Source organism: Babylonia areolata, chromosome 5, assembly GCF_041734735.1.
Source record: "Babylonia areolata isolate BAREFJ2019XMU chromosome 5, ASM4173473v1, whole genome shotgun sequence".
Lineage (NCBI taxonomy): Eukaryota > Metazoa > Mollusca > Gastropoda > Neogastropoda > Buccinidae > Babylonia > Babylonia areolata.
Window position 1 is genome coordinate 48,398,827 of NC_134880.1, and position 11,710 is coordinate 48,410,536.

At 41.7% G+C, this 11,710-nt stretch overlaps 1 protein-coding gene across 1 annotated transcript in view; it reads right to left on the bottom strand.

Annotated features, from left to right (window-relative positions):
* Positions 1-5,582: 5,582 nt before the first annotated feature.
* The window catches only part of LOC143282507 (DNA-directed RNA polymerase III subunit RPC7-like), an 8,085-nt gene continuing 1,957 nt past the window's right edge, over positions 5,583-11,710 (bottom strand). The window contains exons 3-6 of the mRNA XM_076588170.1: positions 11,248-11,443; positions 10,058-10,188; positions 8,427-8,561; positions 5,583-6,490 (exon numbers count right to left, since the gene is read on the bottom strand). Of these exons, the coding sequence (XP_076444285.1) occupies positions 6,404-6,490; positions 8,427-8,561; positions 10,058-10,188; positions 11,248-11,443 (549 nt within the window). The 3' untranslated portion in view covers positions 5,583-6,403. The remainder of the gene's footprint in view (positions 6,491-8,426; positions 8,562-10,057; positions 10,189-11,247; positions 11,444-11,710) is intronic.

An 11,710-nucleotide genomic window follows, 5' to 3' on the forward strand; every position in this document is an offset into this window, starting at 1 on the left:
CATGTAGGCAGCCATACTCCATTTTCGGGAGTGTGCATGCTGGGTATGTTCTTGTTTCCAAAACCCACCGAACGCTGACATGGATTACAGGATCTTTAACGTGCGTATTTGATCTGCTTACGTATGCACACGAAGGGGGTTCAGGCACTAGCAGGTCTGCACATATGTTGACCTGGGAGATCGGAAAAATCTCCACCCTTTACCCACCAGGCGCCGTTACTGAGATTCAAACCTGGGACCCTCAGATTGATAGTCCAACGCTTTAACCACTCGGCTATTGCGCCCGTCTACATATTCGTTCATTTCAGCACCTACTCACATACTCATACAATTGATGTTGAGATTGGATGAGAGTTTGGACATGGGAGAGGGGGAGGCACTGAGAAAAACACGCACACAGAGAAAATCTCTTGGATCTTGTCACACTGCTTGTGGCTGCATTGTCTGCTGGGCAAGGAGATGGTGATAACGTCTTCACTTGCTCAGCTCAGTAATGGTGCTTGCTTCTTTTTTCTCTCTCTTTTTTTCCCCGTGGTATGAGGAATTATGTAAATTGCGCTTTTTTGTGCTTATTGTTGTGTGGATGTAATCTATAGAATGGAAAAATTTGGACTGTGATCACAGGAACTATTCACATACATGTTTTGTTCCTTCATGTAGATTCGAGTGATTAAATGAGACTTACCGGTACTTGTAAGCTGAAGTTTGATCAGAGTTTGATCCAAAGAATTCAAAGCTCTGGAGACTGTACAAGTGATTATTCTGGTACACTGTGTGTAAATGACTTGCCAGAAGAGTGGGAAACTGGACAGGTTGGAATGTACCGACCAGGGCGTGTATTGTTTATAAGATGTGATATTGTAAATAGCAGCATGCTTAAACACTGACTGATGCCCCACCTGCTGTGTTTTGCCCCAAGGTCATTTATGGCTTGTCAAGATGACACCCCACCCCCACCCCCACACCCCCGAGCCCCTCTGGGGAAGAGGGGCTGTTCTGGGCTTTCCTTTACCACCCCCCCACCCCCCACCCCACCTACTCTCCATCACAGCTTAACAGAAGCTAACGTGGGGGAGTTCTACTTTTTTCTTCTTCTTCTTTTTTTTTTTTAGCCTATATAAGTGCATTGAATCTAACTGGGACAAATTTACACCAGGAGTTCGTTCCATGCTTGCCTGTTATGATTCCCATATTATTCATTACAGAGGGGAGTGGGGGTGTTAAATTAAGGGGTGTCTAGCTGGAGTTCACCCCTGGGGGTCAAATGGGCTAATATACATAGACCAGGGAGGGGGGGGGGGTAATTTGGGCCAACCAGATCTGACCTGGGGTAAAAACCAGTAGGGTTACAAATAAGTTGCTACACCAGGTCTTGAGGCTGAAAGGATAAAGAGCAAAGTGTACAGTGTTGTTTGCTTTGAAAACAAAGGTGTGGAGGGAGCAGTGGGCAGACAATGTTATTGTAGCAAAAGAATTTTGTTGACATGAGTTGTTCAGAAGACTGAGCTGTCTGGGCAAAGTGACTTATGGTTGTGACATTAAAAGAGAGGGCTGTGACAGAGCAGGTGTTGTTCAAGCTGTTGGTGAATTATTGAACGGCAACCAGTCACCTGCATGTGGAAAATTTCAGTGTGAGCTCCCTTTTAATGAAACAGTTGAAAGAACTATTTCCTCCACATTTGCATGTGTGCACATGTGTGTGCTTATATAATATGCTTTATGTCTGACTCATCTGACTGAGGATGTTTTTGAGATTTTTGAAAGGATTCTAGAAATGTACTGTTATTATTATTATTATTGACATGTACAGCCAAGAATTGAATTTATTGGTGGTTGTTTTTCAAATGTCATCTTTGTCATTGATTTGACTTACTCTGGGAGTGTGTGTGTGTGTGTGTGTGTAGTGGGATCCAGATTAGTTATGTTCACATGGGTGCTTGCATTGCAAGCAGTGTTATGTGCTGTAATATAAAACCTACTTCAGTCATAATCCTGTTTTGACTACTTACCTTTTCTTTCTTGCCTGTTCAGCCTCACACACTCACTGTTCAGGGATGAGAGTTACAATATGTGTACAGACATCAATGCTTGAGTCCAACCAACAGAACAAAGAGGAGAAACTAAAGACTCAAGGTTTTTTTCCTCCACCATTTAGTGTATGGTGAATTGAGAATAGGTGAAGTGGGAATGGGTGAATCAGAATTAAGTGAATCGGGAATAGGCAAATTTGGGATGACATCAAAAGAAGTGATGACAATGAAGCTAAGCCCCAGTACTGTGTAGCATCCACATCAAAAACATCATCTCTCATGTTGAAGTCCTTTCTGCCCTGAACACAAATCACTCGTTTCTCTCTGTCTCTCAGTGTGTGCGTACAGTGATAATGTGAAGGGAAAATGAAATGGTGATCAGAAAACTCAGGACTTGTGCAGTTTGGAACAGGAATGAATTTCCTTCCACCAAGAGACTTGTGTGTGGATTTGGAGAGAAAAAAAAGAAGAAAAAATGCTTTTGTATATACAAAACTTCTGTAGTGATTTTGTTTGTGCCACATTGTCTGGCTTGAAACTTCCCCATTGGCATCTGATGACAGGCTGAAACTGAGGGCTGCAAACTGTATTAAAAAATTATACACTGGTATAGTTTGGCCTTCATGTAATGTATACATGCACCTCTACATGACAAAGTTCAAAGTGGTTTTAGTGCAAACGAAAACTTGGAGTGCCTGCATTTTTTCATGCCAAAACCAGTCTTGCGCATGCGTCTTTATTCTGCCATAATGTCTGGTTCATATTGGAACAGTGCAAAGGAAAACTTGTGTGCATGTATCTCTACATTCATAATCAGTTATGCTCAGGTTGGTTTAAGCACAAAGGAAAACTTCAATCTCATACAAAGTTGCTAGAAACATACAGAGTTTGTCTTACTGGATTACTGTCTATTCATATATGTTGATTTCGATACAGAAATTGTGTAAAACAGACAACAGTGTGTAGTTGACTGACAAAACTTCATAAACAGCTTCCTCCACTACCCGTTTCTTTTTTTTTAATTTTTATATTTTCTGTTCCAGTAAGTGTTGAATTAGATTTATCATTCTGTTATTATTAAAAAAAAATCAAATAAATATGTAAATGTTGGAAAAAACCCTCTTCATTTCCACCCATACAGAGAAAAATGACCTCCCACCACCAAAAAACAAAAGCAAAACAAACTTTCACTTCCCCCTTCTCTCTCATTATTTCTGCTCCTCATCCTCATCCTGTTCCAGTTCTCGTTCTTCCTCACTTATTTGTGAAAGAGAGATTGCACATTATTTTATTATTGAAGAAAAGAAATTTGCTTGTTCATATTTTAAGCATGGTATATTTGTCAAGATGAGAGAGAGTCACTCAGTGTTAATTATTTACTCAAGAAGAAAATTAAATGACTGATCATGTTTTCAACCTTAACTCACTCAGTACGGCCAGTCCTCTCTTCTCCTCTACACAGACCTCGGATGTCCAGTGGGTGTCTCAATGACCCAACCTTTAGCTTCCATCGTCAGAATTGTGGTATTCTTTGTCAACATTCACCTCTTCAGTATAAGAGCCTTCTGTTTGCAATACTTGGATGGTGGTAATTGGGGTGAAACGCTGTTAACGACGTCTCTTTCGTCGTTCGTATGGAGAGAGTTAAAAGTACTTGCTAGTACACCAGCAGTCTCTCCCACCAACAAAAATACTGCTAACTAGTTGAAGTGACATTTTATTATGTATCATTTACTTAAGTGCTTTTCATGTATTATGTGTTTTAGACATGTTGAATAGCAATTGTGCCCGTTTGCTTCAAAGCCAAAATCATAATGTACTGATTTATTTGTATTAGGTATCAGTGCTTAAGTCTGGTTTCATGCACTTGCTAACCTGAAGACTGCCAGCAGACATCATCTTATCATCTCTGTTCCATGTGGATTTTCATACTTACAGTTACACAGGCTCAGCTCAAGGGCGATAAAACATGTAGGACATAATTATGTAGTCTGTACTTGCTGAATTGTGTTGTGCAACATGAATGACATTGTCTACTTTTAGTTTTCCCTTCAGATGCTTGTAATAGCAAGAGATGAATTTGAAGAATTTTGTTTCAGTCTGGTCTGAAATCAATACATTACCTGTGCAGTTACATGTAAAATTATGAGATGTGTGTCACTTTGCAAATCTTCCCTCTTGTCTCATTTCAGACTATAGTCTGAACAATCTTTTTTCTGACAACTGAGCGGCTAGAGCTTTGGACTTTCAGTTTGAGGGTGATGGGTTCAAATTCTGGTCACGGTACCTGGTGGATTTAGTGTAGATTTTTTTTTTTTTTTTTTAACTACTCTCCCAGGTTAACCTATACATGCACAGACCTGTCTCTGCCTCAGTTCCTCAAGATTCCACCCCAACAACAAATCCTCACTAAATAAGGCCCCAGCCTTAACAACTTGACTTAAGGACGCTGTCCAGTTAGTCATGAACTTCTTCTTCTTCTTCTGCGTTCACTCATATGCACACGAGTGGGCTTTTTTGTGTACGACCATTTTTACCCCGCCATGTAGTCAGCCATACTCTGTTTTCGGGGGTGTGCATGCTGGGTATGTTCTTGTTTCCATAACCCACCGAACGCTGACATGGATTACAGGATCTTTAACGTGCGTATTTGATCTTTTGCTTGCATATACACACAAAGGGGGTTCAGGCACTAGCAGGTCTGCACTTATGTTGACCTGGGAGATCGTAAAAATCTCCACCCTTTACCCACCAGGCGCCGTCACCGTGATTCGAACCCGGGACTCTCAGATTGACAGTCCAATGCTTTAACCACTCAGCTATTGCGCCCGTCATTCATGAACAACTTTCTCCCTTTAGTTCCCTGTATGTGTGTATTTTCATGCCGATGATTAAATATGCATGTTGAAGATCTTTAAAAAAATTTTTTTTAAAGATATACTGCACTCACAAACATATGCATGAGCTATGATGTTTGCCCACACAAACTGACCCATTTTCATCATGTCACCTCTCCTCTACAAAAAAAAAGAAAAAGAAAAAAAAGATTTCCCCTCCCTTTCCTTTTTTTAGCAACAGATGATTGACTTGCTTAGATAAGTAGGATGTATGAAATATGTGTGTAACATATGTGCTGTGACCAATATCTACATTGTACATAATTTGCATTGTCACACATGGAATCACTGAAGAGTATTTCTAAGCTGAGCTGAAATATATATTCCAGTTGTACATATCAGGTGAATAAATATTTGGTTTAAACTAGATTTTGTCTGTTGTTTGAAGCTGTCCAAAAATAGTGATCTGCATATGCCTCAACATTAATGTACCACTCAGTGGCACTCGCACACAAACATGCATGCACACAAACACACACTGTTTTTCTCCTAATACCTCCACCTTAATGTACCGCTCAGTAGCACCTGCTCACACACACACATAAACACACACAAACTCATAGTTTCTCTCTTTATACCTCTACATTGACATCCCACTCAGTGACCCACTCATACACATAGGCACGCACACACACACACACACACACACACACACTTTCTTTTCTCCACACACGGGTTTATTGTTGGTCTCTCACCACCAGTCTTCACCATGATGGACACTCCTGCATACACATGCATGCAATCTCTCTCTTTCAACACAATCAAATCTCTCTCTCTCTCTCACCTCTTCCTCACACAAGCACACACCACAAAATTCTATTATGTCCTTTTTCAAAATAAGAGCAAACACCATTCCTGTACATGCCATGTGTTTTCCATTTCTTCAGGTCATTCATAACAAGTTCATACTGTCCATCGGAATGAAACACTGCAAGCTCATGCAATCACTTTTCTTCTGCCTTTCTCATGGCCACTCTCACTCTTTCACAGGTCATACAGTCAATCACTTCATTCACAACTTCATCTGCTTGTGAGAAGAAAACATGTCCTCTGACATACGTGCAGATGTGACAGAACATCCCCTCAACAACATCACAGTCATCACTGTCACAATATGATGATGATGATGATGACTGTCATCATCATCACCACTATTTCTGTCATCATCTTCCTCATTGCTGCCACCGTCAACAGAAATCATAATCCACAGAACCAGTGCAGGCAGGACAGGCACGATGGCCAAGTGGTTTGTGCACTGGACTTCCAATCCTAGGGTCCTGGGTTGGAACCCTGACCACGTCTGGTGGAAAGGTGAAGATTTTTCCAATAACCCAGGTCTCATTTTTTTGACACACAGTATTGACAACACAATCGTTCAAAAACAACAAACAAGTTCAATTCCATCAATAAAATAAAGTCCACAACAATCAATAAAACCAGTTCCACAACAAACATGTGTGTTCTTAAAAGGCACCATCAACTGTAGGCTGGCTCATCATCATCGTCGTCGTCATCACCGTAACCTTCACCGTTGTCAAAGTATGTCAGATTGTAATCCGTTTCCTGGAAACAAACAAATTGAAAAATAAAAACTCTAGACAGCCTTCAAAATAAAATACCAAATGACCTTACTTCCACCTGTCTTGCATGGAGTTAATGGTCAAAGATTCCATAGCCTTTTATGGCAATTGAGGCCTTCCCCAATCAAAGTCAGGTAACCATTCACATCAGGGCAGAGTAAGGAAAGCTGGAGTACAGGGCCTTTCTCAAGGACACAACACCATGCCAAAAACAGGGTTTCAAAGCCCGGTCACTGATCAACACTGGATCATAATTTCAACACTTACAGTGGTTCTGCCATGGTGCATCTTTGTCCAGAGAGTAAATCATATCGCAGGAATGGAAACTGTACTTTGGTCACGTGGTCATCACGATGATCGTCACCTCAAGACCTGACCAGCACACTAGGGTAAGACACGGGTCTGCCCTCATTTTTCAGCAGGTGTGGGGAGGCTGACATGGATCAGTCTGCACGCTTGGATGCCTCCTTAAACATGGAACTCATCATCAGCACATCACTGGTGTCAGAATTCCTGCAGACGTTATGTTTTCAACTAAAACAGGTGGCGCTGGGAGGTACTGTGGTATAATGGGTAAGGCGCACTCTGGACCAGGGTTCAAGGCTCTGTTTCGACATGGTGTTGTGTTCCTGGCAAAGGCACTTCACTCTGATTTGCCTTAGTCCAGCCAGGTGTGACTGTGTACCTGATTTCTGACACGGACAGGTTAGGTTAAAATGACAGAAGGAGCACACTGGGCCCCACCTCCCTGTGCCAAGCTCCAGACACAGTGGATACAAATTGTGATGGGCATACAAGGCTATGGGACCTTAATTCATATGGGTGGCTGCCCCAGCCAACTGGTCCATGAACCGGGCAGTCTGGATTTCAAGCCTACACATCCCAGTCAGGGAGCTCATGGTGTTTACAATAAAAGTTATATATACACATAACTGTACATGCATTCAAATACGACATACCGCACACAAACAAGCATGAGCACACAACAAACATGCAAACACACAGACACAAACAGACAGACGCACACACACACACACACATACACGTGTGCCAGCATAAGTTAAGAATCACATCAGTCAATAAGATGAAATGCAGAGCAGAAGAGGTGTGTTTTGAGAGATTTGTTAACCTGGTCTGGAGAAGCAAGTTGAAGCGAGCATGTCAGTTAACTGTGTCATGGTGATGAACAACACACCAAACCAAGATACCAGGGCACAGAACAGCTCTTTATCTTTTGCTACTTCTAGTACAGCCAACTATACAGGCCCATATTGGGACCAAAAAACTAAATACCAATACTGCAGAACCAAAAAAAAAACCCCCCAAAACAACAACCAAAAAACAACTGAAAAAGAAAATAAGATACATGTATAGTCATATACATGCACATAAACCTGGGACATGGCTTTGACATTGATACTCTGTCAGTTTTTTGCCAGAGGATTAAGAGAAAAACAACCTGAACACAAACATAATATGTATACAAAAAATCATAAACAATAACAAGCATAGAAAACACAGGCAATTTCACATATACTGGGCACAAAAAAAAGAACACAACATGTTAAGCGCCCAATTATCAAGTCCAGAATAAAGTTATAAAAAAAATTTTTTTAATAAAAAATTTGAGGCTTTGTAGTAAAAAAAGCTATGTAAATGGACCAGTCAGGCAGAAAATAAGAAAGGAAGAGAAGACAGAACGAACAAACAACATAACATCACAGACAAAAGCGAGCGATAGAAAAGAGGAAACTTCCAGCTCAGAATTTCCAGAAGGTGGGGATGCTATTTAAACTGAAGGAGTCTAGGGCATCCAAAGAGGAGTGAGGGGGAATGGTAGGGAGGGGGGGTGTTGGGGGACAGGGGGGTGGGGGGGAGGGGACGGGAGGCATAAAACAGCAGTGTGAGATGCATCTTACCTCTTCCTCATCCAGCTCTTCTTCCTCTTCCTCCTCCTCCCCTTCTTCCCCCTCCTTCTCTTCATCCTCTTCTTCATTTTTCTCCTCATCGTCATCCCTCTGTACACCATCCACTGTGTCCACCCCTAGACGTTCCTGGGATGGAAAGTACACAATAAGCATAAATAATAAGCATTCACATCAGCTGGGTGCAAGGAGGGAGGGAATAATAAGAAATCGAGGAGGTAGGAATAGAAGTGGGGGGAGGGAGAGAGAATTTTACAGGGTCCATACTTTGATTTAAAAAATCTATGACTCTTCCAGAACTTTTGCATGCCATTTTCAGAAATTACCTGGAATACTACTGCACATATATTGACACTATACAGTTGGTGATGGTCCAAGTCATGAACAAAGTATCTAATATATTTCTTCCTTCTTCAATCAGCGCAAGCGCTTGTGTTTTTTAAGGCCTTCTTTTTCACTTCATGACTTTTCTGTGACTTCAACCATAAAACCATGACTTCCCAGTCCTGGAAAATCATGTTTTCAAATTCCATGACTTTCCGGGATTTCCATGACCTGTGCAGACCCTGGAGAAAACAAAGATAGTGTGGTAATTGTGTGGCTATCATGTGGCTATCATCAATTGGTGAATCACGAATCTTCATGCAGTTCCCGATTCACCAACAGATGATAGCCACACAATTACCACAGAGAGACAGACAGGAAGACATACAAAAGGAAATAAACAAACACAACCTCCAAGGTTTAACAAACAAATACTGGCTAGCACAGAAATAAGCGCTAAATCAATTCTTATCATTTCACTCACATCAACACACTTGTACAACCATCTAACCCCCTGGCCCCTCCCTTCCCACTCCTCTGATCAACCCAGATACCCTCCTTCACTCCTGTCCCTATCCCTATCCTAAGCAAGAATGCACACAGACACAGCACAGCAAAGTGTTAATTAGAAGATAACAGTCTTTCTACTTTCTTTCGTTTAACATCTTTTCCTTGTAAGTGATAACAGGAAAAAACAAACAACGACAACAAAAAACATGGGAGGCAGGGAATACAAGCTATGCTATGCATATGTGTGTGTGTGCGTGTGTGTGCGTGTGTGTGTGTGTGTGAGTGTGTGTGTGTTTGTGTGTGTGCGCATGCGCGTTTGCATACATGCATAAGTGAGTGAGTAAATTAGTGTGATTGTGTGTACGAGTGTGTGTGTGTGAGTATGTGTGTGTGTGTGTGTGTGTGTGTGTGTGTGCGCGCGCGTGCGTCTGTGAGGGTGAGTGTCTCTGTGTGTGTCTGTGTGAGTGAGTGTGCGTGTTTGTGGGTGTGTGTGTACATGCATGTTTTCAATCTAAAATCTACATAAAGGATTCAGATTCTCTAAATAAAATAGATAAAGAGAAGGATGAGAGAGAAACAAAACAAAACACATGATGAAAATAATTTGAAAAGAAGAAACACACAAGGACCTTTGCTTTAACCAGGATGTCAGCTGTAAGGGCCACAAAATTATCATCATATGGAACCAGCAAAATCCAACACACAAGGACCTTTGCTTTAACCAGTATGTCAGCTGTAAGGGCCACAAAATTATCATCATATGGAACCAGCAAAATCCAGCACACAAGGACCTTTGCTTTAGCCAGGATGTCGGCAGTCTTGACGGAGGTGGTCCTGGCGGCCTTCAGGTTGGGTCGCACCGTTACCGCCTTCCTCTTCCTAAGCCTGTCCGGCCTCAGCTCATGTGGAAACTGGCTCCAGTCTGAAACAGGTGAGAAGGGGTGAACTCATGCCCATGTTTCGCTGTTCCGTCTTCAGAAACATAGTTTGTGAAATTTGCTTTTAAAAAAATGTAGTGTAGCATTTCATCTTCACAAATATAGGTTTTAAAATTTGCTTTTCAAAAATGATGTGTAGTGTCATCTTCACAAACATAGGTTTTAAAATCTGCATACTCAAAAATGAAGTGTAGATTCCGATTCTACACCAGACTTAACACCAAAAGCCCAAATTCAATATTTTACATCACATCAGCCTGGTTAAAGTTAGAGGTGTCTTTAAAGGTTTGGCTAGTTAGGTTTAAAAAGAAAGTGAAAGGTCCTAAAGCCTTTTATGCCCATTGGGGCAGTGAATTCATATTGACTGTGTCTTGGGTACACACACTGCAGCACACTGAAGCACATTTCAAAACACTGCAGCACACTTCAACACACTTCAACACACTGCAACACACTTCAACACACTGCAACACATTACAACACTCTATAACACACTGCAGCACACTACAATACACTGCAACACAACACACTGCAGCACACTACAAGTACAACACACTGCAGCATGCTGCAACACAACTAACTGCAGCACACAGCAACACACTGAAGTACACTGCAACACACTGCAGCACACTACAACACACCGCAGAACACTGTAATACAACACACTGCAGCACACTATAACACGCTGTGATGCACTGCAGCACACTACAATATATGGCAGCAAACTACAACACACTGCAGTACACTACAACACACCGCAGCACACTATAGCACACTGCAGCACACTACAACACACTGCACTACACTGAACCACACTTACATACTTCAACACACTGCAGCACACTACAACACACTGCAACAAATCACAAGTACAACACACTGCAGCACACTGTATCACACTGTGACACACTGCAGCACACTGCAACAAACTACAACACAACACACTGCAGCACACTACAACAGACTGCAGCACACTACCACACACTGCAACACACTACAGCACACTACAACACCCTGCAATACAACAAACTGCAACAAACTACCTGGAGTCCAGCCCTGATCCTCCTGTTGGTTCAGCTGGTATTTGTCAGAGTAACGTTCAATGTCTCTCTTCTTCTCGTCAAGTGTTAGACAGGCCGACCTCTGGCGATGCTTGGCACGCATGGTGCGCCTGATCTCCAGCAGTTTCAGGTCATCTGGGTCATAATTGGTGTCTGGAATTGGCATACGAGGCAGCGGCTGCACACACAAGTGAGCGAGAACCAGGTCATTGGTGTTTCGAGGAAAAATATGAAAAAAAAAAAAATTCTGATAAAAAAAAAGAAAAAGAAGAGAATGTTAAAAGTAAAACATGAAAAAAAACCCCTCTTTAGAATTTGTCTATTTTATCACATATTTGTTCCTAAAACTATAATATTCAAAGGATCAGTTTCAGTTTCAGTAGCTCAAGGAGGCGTCACTGCGTTCGGACAAATCCATATATGCTACACCACATCTGCCAAGCAG